The sequence below is a fragment of the Hemitrygon akajei genome, chromosome 12, assembly GCF_048418815.1.
Source record: "Hemitrygon akajei chromosome 12, sHemAka1.3, whole genome shotgun sequence".
Classification (NCBI taxonomy): domain Eukaryota; kingdom Metazoa; phylum Chordata; class Chondrichthyes; order Myliobatiformes; family Dasyatidae; genus Hemitrygon; species Hemitrygon akajei.
The window spans coordinates 15,491,292-15,514,444 of record NC_133135.1 but is presented as its reverse complement, the minus strand read 5'-3'; the positions used below and the strand labels follow the sequence as shown (position 1 = coordinate 15,514,444).

Sequence of the window (23,153 nt, the reverse complement as noted above, 5' to 3'; positions counted from 1 at the left end):
TGTAAATTGCCCAGTGTGTACCATGGCCATCATGACTTGGTAAAAACATTTAATCCTACTGCACTGATGTTGTTCTGGCTTTGTGTATACTTACATTTGATAATCCCTGTAAGTACATTATTGAAGATGATGACTTCTGATTTCTCTCTGGGAAAAATCTACATTTCTTGTCTGGTAAGTCTGTGCTTTCATCCATGGCACATGGTAAACAGGAACCATCCTTGCACTCAGCCATTTTTCCTCGTATGCTGAGTGAACATCTGAAAATCAAACATAATTATAAAAGTGTACCTGTGTTTACTTCTGTACATTGAAGATTTTGTCAGAAAGGACAAGGAGTGGCCAGTTTTTGAGAATTGTCATTTCCAGTCTGTTCTTCCTTTGCTACATGTTGCTGTTACCTCCCAGTCCACATTCACTCCACTCTCATAATATGATCATCTTTGTATGAGTCCCAAATGATTGGAGGACATAGAGGGGCATACTCATTGGAGAATAGAATAATTGGGGAAGGGATGGAATCATGTGAAACATATCGAATGTTGAAAAGCCTAGAAAGAGTGGATGTGGAGAAGCTGTTTCCTATGGTAAGGGATTCTGGGACCAGAAGACACAGGCTCAGAATAGGAGGATGTCCCTTTAGAGCAGAGATGAGTTGGTATTTCTTTAGACAGATGATGGTGAATCTGAGGAAGTCGTTGCCAGAGACATCTGTACAGGCCAAGACATTGGATATATTTAAAGTGAAGGTTGACAGGTTCTTGATTAGTAAGGGTGTCAGAGGTTATGGGGAGAAGACAGGAGAATGAGGTTGAGAGGGATAATAAATCAGCCATGTTGGAATGATGGAGCAGACTCAATGGGCTAAATGGCCGAATTCTGCTCCTTTGTCTTATGGAATGTAGGTTACTCTGCCCCTCAAGACTGTTGTGCCTTTCAGTTTGATGATGGCTGATCTTCCCTGGGTCTCATCTCCTCTTACCTTAGAGGAGATAGAGCACGGTACAGGTCCTACGGAGCCATGAACCCATGTTGCCCAATTACACCCATATGGCCTATTAACATACTACCCATATGTCTTTGGAATGTAGGAGGAGCCTGGAGCACCTGGAAGAAAAGTGTACAATGACGGGGAGAACGTCGGAACTCCTCACAGCCGTGTCGGTAATTGAACCCAGGTCACAGGCCAGTAATAGTGTTACTCCAACTACTGCACGACCATAACACCCCTGTGCAAGATCCCCATTGATATCTATTCCTCAATTTTTCAAGGAAATATATCCATTTCCTCTTTAAATCCCCCCCCCCCCGTTGTGTAAAACTATTTTAGGTTCTTCCACTTCCACATTCCCGCACCTGCCATGTTATGCCCTGTGATGACCTGTGTGTTTCATTATAATCAGTTATTCTTCTAAACTCCAAAGAATATCTTGTCAATCCAATTTCTTTAACTGTTCATGATAGGACAAGCATCTCATCTCAGGAAATGGCTGAATGAATCTCTGTCAAAGTTCCTACTATATCAGTGTAGCTTTTCTTAAATAAGGAGAGCTAAATTGAAAGTGTCTGCAAGAAAATAAATCTGAAGGTATTATACAGTACTTTGGTAATAAATATTACTTTAACTGTGACCACCAAGTTCAGGAACAGTTATTATCCTTCAACTATCAGGCTTCTGAACCAGTATGGACAACTTCACTCACCTAACACTGAACTGATTCCAGAACCTATAGACACACTTTGAAAGACTCTACAACTCATGTCAGTACTAATTATTTACTTTAGGATTAGGTGGTCGTGTGGCTCTGATGAGATGGGATGGTGGTGAAATGGGTTTACATCTTTAGAAGGAGGTAACAGCATCAGAGAATACTGTATCTTTGTGGATAAACTCCAAGGGCATAAAGACCATTAGAGAAATCATATGCCAGTTTCCAAATATTAGCCAAGATGTGGTGTTGAGATTGGAAAGCAAGCTGAAAATGACATGTAATAAGAGTGATGTCATCATTGTAATGGGGGACTTCAATATGCAAGGGGATTGGGAAAATCAGATTGGTGTTGGATCGCAAGTGAGGGAATTTGTTGATTACCTATGAGATGGCTTTTTAGAGCAACTTGCACTTGAGCTACTCAGGGAAAGGCTATCTTAGAATGGGTGTTGTGTATTCACCCAGATCTTATTGGGGAGCTCAATGTAAAGAAACCCTTAGGAGGCAGTGATTATAACATGATCGAATTCATACTGCAATTTGAGAGGGCGAAGCATATGTCACATATATCAGTATCACAATGGAATAAAGGGAGTTACTGAGGCATGAGAAGGTGGATTGAAGGAGGATACTGGTGGGGATGTTGGCAGAACAGAGATGTCTGAAGATTCTGGGCATAGTTCACAAGGTGCAGGACAGATATGTCCCACAAAAGAAGTTCTCAACTGGCAGTGGTAGGGAACCGTGGCTGACAAGGGAAGTTATAGAGTCCATAAAATCCAAGGAAAGTGCATACAAGGTAGCAAAAGTGGATGGGATGTTGGATGAATGGGAAACTTTTAAAATCCAACAAATGGCAACTAAAAAAGCTATAAGTAGGGAAAAGATGAAATTTGAGGGCAAACTAGCCAAAAATATAAAGCAGGATACCAAAAGCTTTTTCAGTTATATAAAGAGTAAAAACAAGGTGACAGTTTATATTGGACCACTGGAAAATGACGCTGGTGAGTTCATAACGGGGAACAACGATATGGCAGGTGAACTTAGGAAGTAGATTGCAACAGTCCTGACATGGAGTAATGTGAGCTGTTTTGGGTTCTTGCGTTTAGAAAGGCTGTGTTGAAACTGGAGAGGGTTCAAAGAGGGTTCACAGAAATGATTCCAGGGTGAAATGGAATTAGAGGACCTACTCATTGGAGTATAGAAGAATGAGGGAGGGATGGAATCATGTGAAACCTATTGAATGTTGTAAAGCCTGGAGAGTGTGGATGTGAAGAAGCTGTTTCCTATAGTAGGGGATTCTAGGACCAGAGGCCACAATGGAAGAATCTCCCTATAGAGCAGAGATGAGTTGGTATTTTTTTAGCCAGATGATGGTGAATCTGAGGAAGTCGTTGCCAGAGACATCTGTACACGCCAAGACATTGGACATATTTAAAGCGAAGGTTGACAGGTTCTTGATTAGTAAGGGTGTCAGAGGTTATGTAGAGAAGGCAGAAGAATGAGTTTGAGAGGGATAATAAATCAGTCATGCTGGAATGATGGAGCAGACTCAATGGGCAAAATGGCCTAATTCTGCTCCTTTGTCTTATGGAATTTAGAGTACTCTGCTCCCAAGACTGTTGTGCCTTTCAGTTTGATGATGGCTGATCTGCCCTGGGTCTCATCTCCTCTTATCCTAGAGGAGATATAGCATGGTACAGGTCCTACGGACCAATAAACCCATGTTGCCTCATTGCACCTATATGGCCAATTAACCTACTAACCCATGGGTCTTTGGAATGTAGAAGGAACCTGGAGCACTTGGAGAAAACTGCACAGTGATGGGGAGAACGTCCGAACTCCTCACAGCTGTGTCGGGAATTGAACCCAGATCACAGGCCAGTAATAGTGTTACTCCAACCACTGCACTACCAGAACAGCCCTGTGCAAGATCCCCATTGATCTGTATTCCCCAATTTTTCAAGGAAATATCTACTTCCTCTTTCAATCCCCCCCCCCCCCCCATTGTGTAAAGCTATTTTAGGTTCTTCCACTTCCACATTCCCGCACCTGCCATGTTATGCCCTGTGTTGACCTTGTGTGTTTCATTATAATCAGTTATTCTTTTAAACTCCAAAGAATATCTTGTCAATCCAATTTCTTTAACTGCTCATGATAGGACAACCATCTCATCTCTGGAAGTGGCTGAGTGAATCTCTGGCAAAGTGCCTACTATATCAGTGTAGCTTTTCTTAAATAAGGAGAGCAAAACTGTAAATGCCTGCAATAAAATGAATCTCAATGTATTTTACAGTACCTTAATAATAAATTTAATTGTTTAACTGTGACCACCAAGTACAGAAAGAGTTATTACCCTTCAACTATCAGATTTCTGAACCAGCATGGACAACTTCACTCACCTAAGACTGAACTGATTCCACAACCTATGGACACACTTTGAAGGTCTCTGCAACTCATGTTGTCAGTACTAATTATTCATTTTAGGGTTTTTTTGAATTTGCATAGTTTGCTCTCTTTTGCACATTGATTGTTTTTCAGTCTTTGTTTGTGTATTGTTGTTTATCGATTCTGTTGTATTTCTTTGTACCTTCAGTGAGTGCCCACAAGAAAATGAATTTCAGGTTAGTATATACATGCGAAAATCCACTGATGCTGAAAATCGAAGGCAATGCACACAAAATGCTGGAGGAGCTCAGCAGGCCAGGCAGCGTCTATGAAAAAGAGTAAATAGTTGATATTTCTGGCCAGGCCCCTTCTTCAGGACTGAGAATGAAAAGGAAAGACACCAGAAATAAAAGATAAGAGGAGGGGAAGGAGCCTAGTTGGAAGGTGATAAATGAAGCCAGGTGGGTGGGAAAGGTCAAGGGCTGGAGAAGGAGGAATCTGACAGGAGAGGAGAGTTGACCATGGCAGAAAGGGAACGAGATGGGAAACTAGGAAGAGGTGATAGGTAGGTGAGAAGAGATAAGAGGTCAAAGTGGTGAATAAAGGAAGGGGGGGGGGGGTAGGAGGGTACTTTCTTTACCAGAAGAAGAAATTGATATTTATGTCAATCAGGTTGGAGGCTACCCAGACTGAATATAAGGTGTGGCCCCTCCACTAAGAAGGTAGCCTCATCCTGGCATAAAAGGATTAGCTGCAGGATTAGGCAAGGCCTGGGTTCTTCGAGGCTTGGCTGCAGGTCTAGATATGGAAATCCTGCACACGACAAGGCACATGGACAGAACAAGAACCCAAAGCCTTGACTTGATCTTGGGACACCTGAACACAGAGCCTTGGTTTTCAGGGAACAGGAACACAGAGTCTTGGTCTTGAGGGAACAGGAACACAGAGCTTGGTTTTGAGGGAACAGGAACACAGAGTCTTGGTCTTGAGGGAACAGGAACACAGAGTCTTGGTCTTGAGAGAACAGAAACACAGAGCCTTGGTTTTGAGAGAACAGAAACACAGAGCCTTGGTTTTGAGAGAACAGAAACACAGAGCCTTGGTTTTGAGGGAACAGGTACACAGAGTCTTGGTCTTGAGGGAACAGGAACACAGAGTCTTGGTCTTGAGGGAACAGGAACACAGAGTCTTGGTCTTGAGAGAACAGAAACACAGAGCCTTGGTCTTGAGAGAACAGAAACACAGAGCCTTGGTTTTGAGAGAACAGGAACACAGAGCCTTGGTTTTGAGAGAGACAGGAACACAGGGACATGGAACACAGAGCCGGGATCCCTCCTTAGGAACAGGAATTGGGGCCGGGGCTCTACACAGAGTCAGGAACCCTCCTAGTGAGCAGGACGAAGGGCCGGGACTCGTACACAGAACACAGAGAGACGGTTCCTAACACAAGGTAGTGGCAAACGGCCGGATCTAACTAGTGAAGGCGTGGACACAGAGAGGGTTCCAAACAACGATAGACAGTTCCTTATCTAGACACAGCAAGGCTCCGGTCTTGCTCCGGCGGTAGAACTGGACAGCGATACAGGCGAGGAGGCAGGCGAGGTTGCAGACAAAGGCTTCGGGGGAGGGCTGAGGAGGGGGTTACTAATACAGCATGTACCCTCAGAATCTGAATCAGAATCAGGTTTAATATTCCCGAGGTATGTTGTGAAATTTGTTGTTTTGCAGCAGTGGTAAAATATTATGTACACTATAAATTATACTGTATATTTCCCTATATACACTGTACTGTTGTTCCAAAATAAACTTGATTCTCATATTCATTCTAATATACTCATCACAACGTTCCTTATTTTCATGTCATTGGCAAACTGGGATATTTTATACCTGACCCTATCCTCCAATATAAATAAGTTCAGATAGAAATGCACACTATTTCTATTTCCTTTCAGCTATGATAGACTTGATTAGAGATCCCTTGGGATCAATAAAGTATGTTTGTCTGTCAAAACCCAAAGGAAGTCATGCAGTTAGATTTGTCATACCTTGTTGCTTCTATGTTGCCTTCCTCTGACCAATAAAATGGAACCATATCATTATATTCATTGAACACGCCCCAGCGAAGATGGGCCCACTCGTGGACAAATACTCTACCTGTTAAAATAATTTTATTTTTAAATAGTGAATTCAATATTTTCACGTTCTTAGAGGTACAAGAGCATCTAAGCAGCTAGGTCAGTTATCTGAGCAACTGCAACTAAACTGTGTCGAACTTGCCCAGAAAGCATCACATAGAAACAAAAAGAAATGTACTATAATCATTAGGTTGTTAAATCATGCACATGGGTAGTTGATGAAACATTAAGCTTTTTTTATTAATACAGAACAAAAAATCTATTATTTGGCATTATTTACACATCTTGCTTATCATTGCACCTTAAAGGGTCTAGTGTAATATATCCAAGTTAATTTTTCTCTTTCTCTCTTTCTCCCCATCTCTCCATCTCTCTCACTCTCTCACTCACTCTCTGAGCAATCATGTTGTTGTCTGACATGTTGAAGTATCGGAGGTGTTAATAGCCTTCAATAGTTCTGATGTCCCTTAAGCAGTCTAAAACAAAATGTATTAAAAAACAGTGCAAAATTATTTAAAACAATTTACCTTTTGGACAGTAAACTGAGGTCATCTCATCATTTAGTAAGAAGCTCGGGGTGAAGTGAATGTACCGTCCCTTTTCGCCACATCCACCATACTGCAGGGTGTACGGGGCATCTCCATGTTTAACATAAGGTTCAGCAATGATCACATTGGCCTATGAAAGAAATTGCAGTTTTCCACATGAACGTTCCTGCACACGGCACAAAAGGACGACTTTCTATAGCAGGAAGATTAATACACTGTCTGAAATTATATTATAGGGTCTTTTAAGGGGCTCCTGGATGGCTACATGGAGCTTAGAAAAATAGAGGGCTATGGGGAAAGCCTAGGTAGTTCTAAGGTAGGGACATGTTCGGTACGGCTTTGTGGGCTGAAGGGCCGGTATTGTGCTGTATGTTTTCTATGTTTCTATGTTTCTATTACATGCAAAACCCCAGCAATGACTCTAGCAAACTCCAATTAATATACGTGTTTCTTTCCAAGAATAAGTTCCACTTTCATTGTGAGTGGGGCATTTCCATGGCTCTATGAGGGAGACTATTAACTGAATGAGAGATTGTAACTGTAAGAATATCTTTAGAAGTCGCTGTCCTGCCAGGTCTACCCTTACAGTTACTTTGCTGCACTTCTGGAACTTCGGCACAAAATTCTCACATGTGAATAGGAGTTCTGGGAAGAAGCTCCAGTTGTGGAAAGCCACTCAGAGCAGTTTAAGTCTTGTACCCCTCTGTTCCTACCTTCTCATATGATTGAGTAGTTGGTCTTTGATACATATTTGGATCCGGTGGCCAGGTAGCAGGCAGCAGGATTTTTACATCCGAGAAGTAAAGTTGATGTTCTGTAGCTTTGTAGATGTAGGACGAGGCTTCAATCATCATTTTCTGTGAAGTAAATATTGGATTTTTATTTTTATTTCTATTTTTGCACTACTTATTTAACTATCTATATATATTTACTGTAATTCTCTGTTTTTTCTATTGTTATGTATTGCATTGTACTGCTGCCACAAAGTCAACAAATTTCACAATATTCTGATTCAGATTTCAGTAAAGAGGAGAGGGGGAAAGAACATAAAATCAAGAGATTCTGCAGATTCTGGAAATCCAGAGCAACACACCCAAAGTCCTAGAGAAACCCGGTAGGTCAGGCAGCATCTGTGGAGAGGAATAAAGAGTTGATGCTTTGGGCTGAGACCCTTCAGTTGGACTGGAATATAAGACGGAAGAAGACAGAATAAGAAAGTAAGAACATAAATATGCCTTTAACTCTCATCAAATTCTAAACTCCAAGCAATAAAATGCAATGCAAATAACATACAATGAACAAAACTATACAAATTTTAGGCACCATCTCACCTGAATGTTTTCAATAAGCTTGGGATTATACTGGGTACTAGGATTGATAGCAATGACAATGTTTCTATATCCATTATTGACCACTTTTACTCTGGAGCAGTTTAGAAAGCAAACGTTCAGGAGACAAGAGAACATGAAGCCTAAGATTCTGTTGCACATCTTCTCAGCTTCAGTTAAAGCTTTTTCTGCTGGAGAAAACTTCTTATAGTTGAAGAAGTAGGTTGTACAGTGACACCCACATCCTGGGAGTGTACTAAAAAGGATTAGAGGAGGGTTGCACTGGTGTACAATACAAATGGGGAACTGGCTGAGAAATGCCAGCCTATTCAAATTATCTTTTAATTAGATTTCCCCTTTCAGGACTGGTGCATCACTGGCAGAGACAACATTTATAGTCCATCCCTAATTGACCTTAGGAAGCTTAAACTGAAAAAGAGTTGCTCCAGATACAGAACTAATGGAATCGATAGAATTTTACAGAAAGCTGTAATGTGATTTAGGTCACTCTGAAACTGTGTTTCAAATTGTCCCCAGCTGTTGTCCATCTTCTAAGATCCTTCCTCTCCCAGGATGAGGTCTTTGGAGCTTCTGTTGGCTTTCCACTGGGTTTATGTGGAGTGGGATTGCTAGCCCCATGCCCAACCCTCCTCCTTTAGCAGCTGGGCCGGGACTGTCCATGGTGGAGTTCAAACAGATAAACTGGATGGTAATACAGACATCAGTAGTCAAAAAACTGGAATGTCTTATTAAGGACATGGTAAAAAGAAAGGCAGTTAGAAAATAATTATAAAGGTAATTCAGAGTCAACTAGGATTTCTGAATGGGAACCATGTTTAACAAATATTTAAGAGTTTATTTTGGAGGTTTTAATTTGAAGGATAAAGAGGAACTTGTCAATGTGTATGGTGTATTTTGACACAAAAGATTAACAAAGGTATCTCTTCAATATAGAATCATAGAATAACACATAGAAACCATAGAACCATAGAGCACTACGGCACAGTACAGGCCTCCATGTTGTGCCGACCCATATAATCCTTAAAAAAAAGTACTAAGCCCACACTACCCCATAACCCTCCATTTTTCTTCCATCCATGTGCCTGTCCAAGAGGCTCTTAAATACCCCTAATGCTTTAGCCTCCACCACCATCCCTGACAAGTCATTCCAGGCACTCACAACCCTCTGTGTAAAAAAATTACCCCTGATGTCTCTCCTAAACATCCCTCCCTTAATTTTGTACCTATTCCCTCCGGTGTTTGCAATTGGTGCCCTGGGAAACAGGTACTGACTATCCACTCTATCTATGCCTCTTTGTACAGTACAGGCCCTTCTGCCCATTTAGTCCATGCCAACCTGCCCTTCTGTCTAGTCTCATCTGCCTGAACCCACACTATATCCATCCAGACTCCTCCTATCAGTGTACCTATCCCATCGTCTCTTCAATGTTACAACTGAACGTGTATCTACCACTACCACTGGCAGGGCGTTTCACACTCGCACCACCCTCTGAGTAAAGAAGTTTCCTCTCACCCTCCCCTTAAATATTTCACCTTTTGCCCTAAACCTATTACCTCTAGTTCAATTTCACTCAATTCACGGGGGGAATCCTGCATACCTTCACCCTGTCTATACTCCACGTAATTTTCTAGGCCGCTGTGGTAAACTAAGTATACCTGTCAGGACACACCCCTCTGCTGACTGCTCCTGTGGCTTCTCCCACAGACCCCTGTATAAAGGCGATTGGGGCACTGCTCCTCCCTCAGTTTTCAACATGGTCGTGCTCCCTTTTCGCTGTTAATAAAGCCTATCGTTCACTTCCAGTCTCCTAGAGTTATTGATGGTGCATCTGCCGCTAAAAGATCTCCCCTCATTTTCTTGCACTCCAGGGAATAATGTCCCAGCTTATTCAACCTTTCCCAATAACTCAGATTCTCAAGCCCTGGAAACATCCTTGTAAATTTTGGAGTCACAGAGTCATAGAAAAGTACAGCAAGGTACGGGCCCTCCAACGTATCCTGTCCTTGCCAAACCATTTAAACTGTATATTCCCTTCGACATGCACTGGGACCGTAGCTCTTCACACCCCTACCATTCATGTACTTATCCAAACTTCACCTAAACATTGAAATTGAGCTCACATGAACCACTTGTGGTGGCAGCTCATCCCACACCCGCAGGACCCGACCCTCTGAGTGAAGAAGTTTCTCCTTGTGTTCCCCTTAAACTATTCGACTTTCAGTCTTAACCCATGTCCTCTGGTTGTAGTCCCACATAACCTCAGTGAAAAAAGCCATCTGTGTTTACTCTATCTATACCCCTCATTATTTTGTATATGTCTCTCAGATCTTTTCTCAATCTTCTATGTTCCAAGGAATGAAGTCCTAACCTATTCAATCTTTCCTCATAACTCAGTCCTCCAGACCTGGCAACATTCCTGTAAATCTTCTTATCGAACTGACAATGTTCCAACAAACTCTTCAATTCAGCCTCATATGCTGAAATGGACTCCGCTTCCTTTGGATTCACTTCTGAAACCTAAATCATAATGCAATCAACAATGGTTTTGGATCAAAATGTTCCCGCATTACTTTCACGATATCAGCAAAGCTCATTTCAGCTGCTTTGGTAGAAACAGTCAAACTTCTAAGCAAAGCATATGTCTTCAAATCAAATGCACTCAGCAAAATTGGCACCCACTTCTCACAGGCTGTTCCATTTGCTTTAAAATACTGCACAATCTTCTCAATATACAATATTCAATTATCTGTTGTGATCAGACATGTCAATCTTTCCAATGTAGCCAAATATTTCTGCTTTTTTTTGTGATTATTATCAGCCGGTACTCACTGTTTATGAACCTGTGAATTCTTCTGTTTTCTGCCTTTTTGTTGCTGTCCTTTCCCAAAGAAGCATGTGCTGTGCTGGTTTTGTACTCGACCATTTCTTGTTGCCTTTTTTTTTCAACTGGAATGTCTCGTTGTACTTCAACAGGCAGGGAGACGTCTCAGGTTCATTTAAAACTTTCTTGTCACCTATGCTATATATTGTAGCTACAAAACATCAAACTAACTGGAATAGAAAGCACGAAGAGTCCGGAATGCAAGTCCAACTTCTTTTTCACTTTAACTGAGGTGCTGTAATGACGTTTGCTATTCATATACTTTGTACATATGACCATTATTGAATTATATAGACAACAAAGAATGCTTAATTAAACAATTTATTTACAATATTACTGATATATTAAATACACAACAGATAGTACACCTGAATACATACTAGATGACTGATGTAAGTGTGAAGGTTGCAGATACTTGGGGCATTGGTGCCTGTTCTGGGGAAGGTGAGGCCTGTTCACTTGTAACTCAGCAGGGCTAGAGCCAACATAAACTGTGCAGTGTTGGTAATGTTGGTTCAGATGGTTCATATTTTTTTCTCTGGTATTCTGTTCTGTTCTGTGTATGTTGATTGTTTGGGTTACTGTTGAAGATAAGAGATGAGAGAATTGTATCCCATTCAGTTAGGATGGCTAGATTTAGGGGAGGTTTCTCTGGTGAAGGACACTAAGGTTGGGCTTGGGGCTTTGTTGGGGGAGAAGAGAGAAGTTGCTGGAGAGAAGAGATCATTGGAGTGGACCCAGAATGGGGCCGTGATTCGATGAATCCTGAGGAAATCAAAAGAGGATCGGCAAAGGGGAAGCCGTGAGCCCCAACTTGTGCACATTAGATTGTTTCATTAAACTGGGTCCTTTTTCTTTTTTTTTGTTTTTCTGTTCTTAACCCTTTAGTCAAATTAAGAGTTGTAAAGCTAAATCTGCTAATTGGATGAGGTAACTGTCTGTTATTTCATGGTCCTTACTTGTAACAGGGTAACAAATCTCGCAGTATCCACACAAACAGGGGGATTTGGGGGTCTTGCACTATAATCTCCCACGTTTGTCGGGGCCGGAGGGTGTCTTCCCTAGACTTACGCAGCCAACGGAACCAGACTGTCACAGAGGTATCTCTGGGGAACGTTTACATATATTGGTCAGAGTGGAGCAGAGCTGAGCAAAGATTCAGGATAGAGAAAGAAAATGAAATTGAAAATTTGGACTTAGAAAATTAGAGGATGAGGTTGAAGAAAAGGCAGGCAGGTTAGTTTATTTCCTTTGCAAAATCTGGTTCCTGCCCTATTGGGCTTAACTCGTACTGCAGGATAGCCACAAGATGCTATTTTTTACCTTTTCTAAACCTACTCCTATCACACAAAATCTGATTCCCTTTTCTTAGACTGATCTTGTTCCTATTTATAAAATAGACCCCACACCTACACTGTACTTTCTCTGTAACTGTTGCTTTATCTTGTACAATCTTGTACTGTTATAATTTTTATTTATTTAGAGATACAGCATGAAATAGGCCCTTCTGGCTCTTCGAGCTGTGCCACCAGCAACCCACCAATTTAACCCTAACCTAATCATAGGACAATGACCAATTGCCCACTAGCTGGTACGTCTTTGAACTGTAAGAGGAAACCTGAGCACTCGGAGGAGAACTCCTTACAGAGCACATCGGGATCGAAATCTGAGCTTCGACATCCTGAGCTGTAATAGTGTCGTGTTAGCACCTCAGTTACCGTTTTTAAACAGTGAAAACCGGTTTTGACTGGTTTTAAACAATATAAACCAGTTTAAACCAGTTTTAGCCAGTATAAACCGGTTTAAAACAGTTTTAACCAGTATAAACCTGATTTAACCGGTTTTAACCAGAATAATACAGTTTTAACTATTATAAACCGATCTTGACCGCTTTCAACCAGTATAACCAGTTTTTACCAGAATAAACTGGTTTAAACTGCTTTAACCAGTATAATCCGGTTTTAAGCGGTTTAAACCAGTGTAAAATGGTTATGACTGGTTTCAACCAGTTTTAAATGATTTTATCCAGTATAAACCAGTTTTGACTGGCTTAAACCAGTAAAGCAGGTTTTAACCAGTATAAACCACTTTTAAATGGTTTAAACTGGTTATGACTGTTTTTAACCAGTGTAAACCGGTTGAAAATGGTTTTAACCAGTATAAAATGGAAACAGTATAAATCGGTTTTAACCATTATAATCCTGTTTTAACCTGGTTAAACCAGTATAAACCTGTTTAAACTGGCTTTAACCAGTATAAAATGGTTTAAACCAACTTTAACCAGTTTTTACCACTATAACAACCCACACAAAATGCTGGTAGAATACAGCAGGCTAGGCAGCATCTATAGGGAAAAGCGCTGTCGACGTTTTGGGCCAGGACCCTTCGTCAGGACTAACTGAAAGGAAAGATAGTAAGAGATTTGAAAGTAGTGGGGGGAGGGGGAAATGCGAAATGATAGGAGAAGACCGGAGGGGGTGGGATGAAGCTAAGAGCTGGAAAGGTGATTGGTGAAAGTGATACAGAGCTGGAGAAGGGAAAGGATCATGGGACGGGAGGCCTCAGGAGAAAGAAAGGAGGGGGGGAGCACCAGAGGGAGATGGAGAACAGGCAAACAACTAAATATGTCAGGGATGGGGTATGAAGGGGAGGAGGGGCATTAACGGAAGTTAGAGAAGTCAATGTTCATGCCATCAGGTTGGAGGCTACCCAGCCGGTATATAAGGTGTTGTTCCTCCAACCTGAGTTTGGATTCATTTTGACAATAGAGGAGGCCATCGGTAGATATATCAGAATGGGAATGGGACGTGGAATTAAAATGTGTGGCCACTGGGAGATCCTGCTTTCTCTGGTAGACAGATACGGTCTCCTAGCCATTCTGATACTCCTGAGTCTCCACCTGCAACTTGGATGACAGATGGTAGTGAAAGCAGAGAGGAAGCCATTGCCGTGATGGAGTCCCTGAACACCTCCAGAGACGGACGACCCTCATTGCTGCCCTAAACGCCGGCGGCACAGGGAGTAGCTAGCAAGGAAGGGATGCAAACCAGGTCTGGCAGCTATGTCTATAGAGTTTAGTCAGTCCATTTAGCGTGGCCCGCTATGATCATATACATTTTAACAAGATTATCTTCATTCTTTTAAATCCAAGGAATACAGGCTTAATTTTGTTAACTGGTCGTGATGTAAAACCCACCATTCCAGGAATTAATTCTATGAAAATTATCTGGACTTCCTCCAGGGCTCGCTAATCTTTCTTAAATGAGGAACCAAAACTTGTGTGGTACTCTGAGTGTAACCACACCAACCCCATGTAACTGATCTATTTTTAACCTCATTTCAATAAAGGCCAATGAGCTCTCTGTTTTGTCTAATAATGTTTGTGTTTCATGTACAAGAGTATTTAGGCGCCCCTGTGTTCTACTCATTTATAGTGTCTCTCCACTTAGATAGCTATTTTCAATGGGAAAAATTCCAATGCACCCCAGTTTAACAAGCTCCACTCGTCGAGTTTTCACCCACTCACCCTATCTATTTAGAACCTGCTGCAGAGATGGTCATGGAAAAGTACCTCGCAGAAACAGGCCTTTCGGCCCATCTAGTCCATGCTGAGCCAGTTAAGCTGTCTACTCCCATCAACCTGCACCGGGATCATAGTCCTCCATACATGTAACATCTATGTACCTATCCAAACTTCTCTTAAATGTTGAAATCGAGCTCACTCGCATCACTTGAGCAGGCAGATCGTTCCACACGCTCACAGTCCTTTGAGTGAAGAAGTTTCCCCTCATGTTCCCCTTAAACCTTTTGCCTTTCGCCTTTAACCCATGACCTCTAGTTGCAGTTCTATCCAACCTCAGTGGACAAAGCCTTTTTGCACTTGTCCTATCGATATCGGTCAGAACTGAAGAAAAATTGCAGCATGGATTTCTACCTATCTTTATGAAATAGGCAAATACAGACACTAAATGGAGACACAAAAGATTACAGATGCTGAAATCTGGAATAAGAGACAAAGCACTGGATAAACTCAGTGGTATACTCTGCCCCTTTCACTAGCTCATTGAAACAGATGGGAAATGATTGAGGGCCAAGAAATAATCCTTTGCATTCCACTTGTTGCAACCTCCTAACCCGAAAGGACTCATTTATTCTGACGGATATGGCAACTGCTCTGCTCTGAGCTGTCAGAATCTGCAGAGAGGGGTAAACTCTGCCATCATCACCAAAGTTCCCGCTAAGGTGGGCGTGCAGACATTTTTTGTTACTAGTGCACAGAGGAATTGAAACTGCACACATTCTACATGTGTTACATTCTACCTTATTGGCATGTTAAGTATATTTCCCCACTGTGCACAGTCATATTTCCATTTCTGGTTTCTGATGCAGACAGTGTTGACAATGTGGAGTTTGCGATGATTTGCCTGCAGAATTTAGAACTATCTTATTTATACTGTTTTTATTGAAGAAATTATTGATTCGCTATGTCAAATTTCAAAGAAGCAAAGGGCGGGTAGGGGAAACAAACAGCTAGTTTCTTTAAGGTGGAATGGCTTAATGACCATTGCAAACAACTTTAAAAACATGAGAAGACTGATATTATTACATGCTGTCATACGGTACATGTGAAATAAGATTCATTGTTGTGTATAATTTTGTTTCCTGTAAACAATGAACAACAAACTGAACTTGGTAGTTTATTATCCTTAGAATATCTTCAAGTTTACTTCCACTTATAAATTCAGTGTGCACATGTTATTGTCACTGGACAAAAAATTGCACAGCACAAGGGTTTTACACACCCTGGTCATTACAAATTTATGGGAACATTGCTTCCATGAAGGTGGACTGGATAGAACACTGCCTTCAGTACATTGCTTCAGCAAGGTTAACAGTAATTGTCAAGGGTGCCTGTCACACTGGCCATTCCCTTTCATTGATTCTTTCACTGTTTCTATTATGTTTCTTGGATGTATTGAACATGCCTGCAAGATTTTGGGCTGAGACCTTTCATCAAGTCCTGATGAGGGACTCAGCCTGAAATGTCAACTGTCTATTTTCCTTCCTGAGTTCCCCCAGTGTTTTTGTGTCTTGCTTCCTTCCCAGTAATGCTGCCATATTCTTGACCCTAATTCTATCTCTTACGTTAGCGTCATTTAGAAATTACTTTTCACACTTCCTCAATTTACAAAACAGTACTTTGCAACATTCCACCAATTTTCTGTTCATTAATATGTATACAGTGGCCACTTTATTAGGTACCCCTTGTGCCTAATAAAGGAGCCATTGTGTGTATGTTTATGGTCTTAGACCAGAAGACCATAAGTCATAGGAACAGAATCAGCCCATTGGATTTGTTCCACCATCCCATCATGACTGATCCCAGATCCAACGCAACCCCAGACACCTGCCTTCTTGTCATGTCATTGGATGCTCTGATTGATCAGGAAATGATTGACTTCCACCTAAAATATACCCATGGACTTGGCCTCCAATGCAGTCTGTGGCAGAGCATTCCACAGATTCACTACTCTCTGGCTGAAAAAAAAATTCCTCCTTACTTCTGTTCTAAAAGGTCGCTCTAATTTTGAGGCTTTGTCTTCAAGTTCTGGCTATCCCCCCCTCCCCCCCCGTCAGAGGAAACTTCCTCTCCACATCCACCCTATCTAGTCCTTTCAACATTCGGTAGATTTCAATGAGATTCTCCTGTATTCTTCTAAATTCCAGTGAATACAGGCCAAAAGTTGCCAAATGCTGCTCAAATGTTAACCTCTTCATCACTGGAATCCACCTTGTGAACCTCTGCTGGATTCTCTCCAATGACAACACATCCTTTCTGAGATATGGGGCCCAAAACTGTTGATAATACTCCAAGTGCGGCCTGACTAGCGACTTATAAAGCCTCAACATTATCTTCTTGCTTTTCCCTTGAAATAAATGCCAACATTGCATCTGCCTTCTTCACCACAGACTCAACCTGTAAATTAACCTTCAGGGAGTCTTGCACAAGAACTCCCAACTCCTGTTGCACCTCTGATGTTTGAACTTTCTCCCTATTTAGATAATAGTCTGCACTATTGTTCCTTTTACCAAAATGCATTTCCCAACACTGCATTCCATCTGCCACTTCTTTGCCCATTCTTCTAATTTGTCTAAGTCCTGCTGCAATCACATTGCTGGCTGATACTATCTAACTCCTCAACCTTTCTATGTATCATCCACAAACTTTGCCACAAAGCCATCAATTCCATTAATGACAAACAACGTGAACAGTAGCGTCCCAATACTGACCCCTGAGGAAAACCATTACTCACCGGCAGCTTACCAGAAAAAGCCCCTTTTATTCCCACTCGCTGCCTCTTGCCTGTCAGCCATCCATGTCAGTATATTTCCAGTAATGCCACAATACTTTATCTTGTTAAACAGCCTCATGTGTGGCACCTTATCAAATTCCTTCTGAAAATCCAAGTAAAAGACACCCACTGCTTCTCCTTTATCCACTCTGCTTGTTACTTCCTTGAAGAACTCTAATAGATTTGTCAGGCAAGATTTCCCTTGACAGAACCTTTGCTGACTTTGATTTATTTTATCGTTATTCTCCAAGTATTTCAAAACCACATCCTTAATAATAGACTCCAACACTTTCCCAACCACTGAGGTTAGGCTAACTGGTTTATAATTTCCTTTCTTTTGCCTTCCTTCCTTTTTAAAGAGTGGAGTGACATTTGCAATCTTTGTATATCCTTTGATGTTCAACTCTCAACTATGGCCTTCTTTCAGCTATGACTCAGTGATGCTCACAACCTCATACCGACCAATCTCTAATGGTGCTATGAGTTTGTCCACCTTATGCCGAATGCTATGTGCGTTTAAATTCAGCACCTTTAGTCCTGCATTCTTTCCCCTTTTAAATTTTCCTTCTGTGGTACAATTTAACTCTTTTTTTCTGTCTGCATTTGTACCCATTCAATGGCTTGTCCTTTCTTACATTCATAGAAACATAGAAATCCTACAGCACAATATAGGCCCTTCGGCCCACAAAGTTGTGCTGTACATGTTCCTACCTTAGAAATTCCTAGGCTTACCCATAGCCCTCTGTTTTTCTAAGCTCCATGTACCTACTTAGGAGACTCTTAAAAGACCCTATCGTATCTGCCTCCACCACCGTTGTTGGCTGGCCATTACACGCACTCACCACTCTCTGCATAAAAAACTTACCCCTGACATCTCCTCTGTACCTACTCCCCAACACCTTAAACCCATGTCGTTTTCTGGCAACCCGTTCAGACCTGGGAAAAAGCTTCTGATTGTCCACATTATCAATGCCTCTCATCATCTTATACACCTCTATTAGATCACCTCTCATCCTCCGTCGCTCCAAGGAGAAAAGGCTGAGTTCACTCAACCTGCTTTCATAAGGCATGCTCCCCAATCCAGGCAACATTCTTGTAAATCTCCTCTGCACCCTTTCTATGGCTTCCACATCCTTCCTGTAGTGAGGCAACAGGAACTGAGCAAAGTACTCCAAGTGGGATCTGACCAGGGTCCTCTTGGCTCCTGAATTCAATTCTATGATTGATGAAGGCCAATACACTGTATGCCTTCTTAACAACAGAGTCAACCTGCCCAGCTGCTTTGAGCGTCCTATGGACTTGGACCCCAAGATCCCTCTGATCCTCCACACTGCCAAGAGTCTTAGCATTAATGCTATATTCTGCCATCATATTTGACCTACCAAAATGAACCACTTTACACTTATCTGGGTTGAACTCCGTCTGTCACTTCTCAGCCCAGTTTTGCATCCTATCAATGTCCTGCTGTAACCTCTGACAGCCCTCCACACTATCCACAACACCTCCAACCTTTGTGTCATCAGCAAACTTACTAACCCATCCCTCCACTTCCTCATCCAGGTCATTTATAAAAATCATGAAGAGAAGGGGTCCCAGAACAGATCCCCGAGGCACACTACTGGTCATCGACCTCCATACAGAATATGACTCCTGTACAACCACTCTTTGTCTTCTGTAGGCAAGCCAGTTCTGGAACAATAAAGCAATGTCCCCTTGGATCCCATGCCTCATTACTTTCTCAATAAGCCTTGCACGGGGTACCTTATCAAATGCCTTGCTGAAATTCATATACACTACATCTATTGTTCTACCTTCATCAATGTGTTTAGTCACATCCTCAAAAAATTCAATCAGGCTCGTAAGACATGACCTGCCTTTGGCAAAGCCGTGCTGATTATTCCTAATCATATTATGCCTCTCCAAATGTTCATAAATCCTGCCTGTCAGGATCTTCTCCATCAACTTATCAACCATTGTGGTAAGACTCACTGGTCTATAACTACCTGGGCTATCTCTACTCCCTCTCTTGAATAAAGGAACAACATCCGCAAACCACCAATCCTCCGGAATCTCTCCTGTCCCCATTGATGATTCAAAGATCATCGCCAGAGTCTCAGCAATCTCCTCCCTCGCCTCCCAGTGTAGCCTGGGGTACATCTCTTTCAGTCACGGCGACTTATCAAACTTGATGCTTTCCAAAAGGTCCAGCACATCCTCTTTCTTAATATCTACATGCTTAAGCTTTTCAGGCTGCTGCAAATCATCACTACAATCACCAAGATCCTTTTCCATAATGAATACTGAAGTAAAGTATTCATTGAGTACCTCTGCTATTTCCTCCGGTTCCATACACACTTTCCTACAGTCATACTTGATAGGTCCTATACTTCCATGTCTTATCCTTTTTCTCATCACATACTTCTAGAATACCTTGGGGTTTTCCTTAATCCTGCCTGATAAGGCCTTCTCGTGGCCCCTTCTAGCTCTCCTAATTTCCTTTTTACCCTCCTTCCTGTTAGCCATATAATCTTCTAGATCTCTAACATTACCTAGCTCTCTGTACCTTTTGCAAGCTTTCCTTTTCTTCTCAACTAGATTTATTACAGCCTTTGTACACCACGGTTCCTGTACCCTACCATAAATTCGTTGTCTCATTGGAAAGTACCTGTGCAGAACTCCACTCAAATATCCCCTGAATATTTGCCACATTTCTTCCATACCTTTCCCTGAGAACATCTCTTTCCAATTTAAGCTTCCAATTTCCTGCCTGATAGCCTCATAATTCCCCCTACTCCAATTACACACTTTTCTAACTTGTCTGTTTCTATCTCTCTCCAATGCTATTATAAAGGAGGTAGAATTATGATCACTATCTCCAAAATGCTCTCCCACTGAGAGATCTGACACCTGACCAGGTTCATTTCCCAATACCAAATCAAGTACAGCCTCTCCTCTTGTAGGCTTATCTACATACTGTGTCAAGAAACCTTCCTGAACACACCTAACAAACTCTAGCCCATCTAAACCCCTTGCTCCAGGGAGATGCCAATTGATATTTGGGAAATTAATATCTTCCATTATGGCAATTCTGTTATTATTACACCATTCCAGGATCTGTTTCCCTATCTGCTCCTTGAAATCCCTGTTACTATTGGGCGGCCTACAAAAAATACCTAGTAAAGTTATTGACCCCTTCCTGTTCCTAACCTCCACACACAGAGACTCCATAGACAATCCCTCCATGGCGCCCACCTTTTCTGCAGCCGTGACACTGTCTCTGATCAACAGTGCCAAGCTCCCACCTTTTTTGCCTCCCTCCCTGTCCTTTCTGAAACATCTAAAACCCAGCACTTGAGGTAACCATTCCTGTCCCTTATTACAAGTCTCTGTAATGGCCACCACATCATATCTCCAAATACTGATCCATGCTCTGAGCTCATCCACTTTGTTCACAACACTCCTTGCGTTAAAATAGACACACCTTAAACCTTCGGTCTGAGCGTGTCCCTTCTCTATCACTTGCCTATCCTCCCTCTCACACTGCCTACAAGCTTTCTCCATTTGTGAGCCAACCTCCTTTTCCTCAGTCTCTTCAGTTCGGTTCCCACCTCCCAACAATTCTAGTTTAAACTCTTCCCAGTAGACTTAGCAAACCTCCCTGCCAGGATATTAGTCCCCTGGGATTCAAGTGCAACCTGTCCTTTTTGTACAGGTCACATCTGCCCCAAAAGAGTTCCCAATGATCTAGAAATCTGGATCCCTGCTCCCTGCTCCAATGTCCTCAGCCATGCATTTATCCTCCACCTCATTTTATTCCTATTCTCACTGTCACGTGGCACAGGTAGTAATCCCGGGATTCCTCCCTTTGCCGCCCTGCTTCTTAACTTCCTTCCTAACTCACTGAAGTCTTTTGTCAGGACCTCTTCCCTTTTCCTACCTATGTCACTGGTACCAATATGTACCATTACCTCTGGCTGTTCTCCCTTCCACTGAAGGATATCTTGGACATGATCTGACATTCATGTTACATCCATCATACATTTGTAAACCTGCTGGCTTATCCTCAGTTCTTTTATACTGGTTCCCATCATTCTGCCATATTAGTTCAAATCACTCCCAACAGCTACAGTAAACTTGTCCACAAGAATATTTTGTGGGCCGAAGGGCCTGTATTGTTCTGTAGGTTTTCTATGTAATATTGGTCCCCTTCGGAAGCAAGTGCAACTCGTCCCTTTTGTACAGGTGCCATCTGCCCCCGAAGTGTCCGAATTATCCAGAAATCTGAATCCCTGCTCCCTGCTCCAATTCTTCAGCCATGCATCTATCTGGTGCTGTTGCCCATTTACTTCAGGGTTCGACATGTGCATTCAGAGATGCCCCTTCTGCACACTGCTGTGGACTCTGGAGTCCATTGTGCTGATATGAATGGCTTATCATATTGTGAGTGTATGATGGCTCTGGGCCTGTACACACTGAAATTTAGAGGAATGATTGGGAGTGGGGAGGGGGGGATATCTTTGAAATCCATCGAATGGTGAAAGGTCGAGATAGAGTAGATGCGGACTGGATGTTTCCTTTTGTGGAGGAGTCTAGGATAAGAGGATACAATCTCAGAATAGAGCGATGTTCGTTTAGAATGGAGATCAGGAGTAATTTCTTTCACAGAGAGTGGTGAATCTGTGGAATTCATTACCACAGGCAGCTGTGGACGGCAGGTCATTGGGTGTATTTAAGGCAGAGGTTGATTTGTACTTAAGTTAGGGCGTGAAAGGTTATGGGGAGAAGGCAGGAAAATAGGGTGGGGAGTGAAATGCAACAACCACAATGAAATAGCGAAGCTGATACAAAGGACCAAATAGACTAATTCTGCCCTATGTCCTTATGGTTTAAAATCCCAGGGGATCAGCAGTTTCTGAGATACTCAAGCTATCCTGTCTGGCACCAACAAGAATTCCACTGAGATCAAAGTCACTTAGATCACACTTTTTCCCCAGTCTGATGTCTGGTATGAACAACAACTGAATTTCTTGACCATGTCTGTATGTTTTTCTGCACTGAATTGCTGCCATGTAATTCAATAATTAGATATTTGTATTAGTAAATAAGTGTACAGGTGCACCTAATAAAGTGGCCACTGGGTGTACTTACTGTTGTACTCATTATTACCATGTATTCTGGTTAGTCTGTTAGCGTCACGCAAGGTATTTAATTGCACCCTGGTGTCAATGACAATAAATCATTCTAACCCTGGTATCAATGACAATAAAACAATCTGAATCTGATTCATCCCTCTCTTCTGTGTACCCGAATTCTTCAATCCATGTCAACATACTTCCACCAATACCTTAAAGTTTCTCTACACCAGACTTTTATGTAGCATAAAATAGTTATGAATAATCAGTTTATTCACACAAAGGAGACAACATTTTCAATGGAAATATTTTATTAGTGCATAGCAAAAGGAAATGCTACAAAATTAGTCCATTTTACATATTGACCATTTCACATATATGGTTGAGCAAGCTGGGGTTTTTCGATGTGAGGTGACTTGATGAAGCTGTGTAAGATAAGAGCCACTTATAGAGTAGAGAGTTTGCACTTTTTTGTTCCCCAGAGCAGAAAAGCTAATCTAAGTTGGCATAATTTTAAAGTGATTGGTGGAACGTATTGGGAATATGTCAGAGGTACTTTTTTTTTACATAGAGAGTGGTGTGTGTGTGTGTGTGTGTGTGTGTGTGTGTGTGTGTGTGTGTGTGTGTGTGTGTGTGTGTGTGTGTGTGTGTGTG

At 41.9% G+C, this 23,153-nt stretch overlaps 1 protein-coding gene across 1 annotated transcript in view; it reads right to left on the bottom strand.

Moving 5' to 3' along the window:
- The window catches only part of LOC140736546 (calcium-activated chloride channel regulator 1-like), a 106,695-nt gene extending 98,446 nt beyond the window's left edge, over positions 1 to 8,249 (bottom strand). Inside the window, exons 1-5 of the mRNA XM_073062378.1 lie at positions 8,115 to 8,249; positions 7,497 to 7,640; positions 6,763 to 6,913; positions 6,146 to 6,254; positions 95 to 260 (exon numbers count right to left, since the gene is read on the bottom strand). Coding sequence (XP_072918479.1) covers positions 95 to 260; positions 6,146 to 6,254; positions 6,763 to 6,913; positions 7,497 to 7,640; positions 8,115 to 8,249 — 705 coding nt within the window. The remainder of the gene's footprint in view (positions 1 to 94; positions 261 to 6,145; positions 6,255 to 6,762; positions 6,914 to 7,496; positions 7,641 to 8,114) is intronic.
- Positions 8,250 to 23,153: the final 14,904 nt, after the last annotated feature.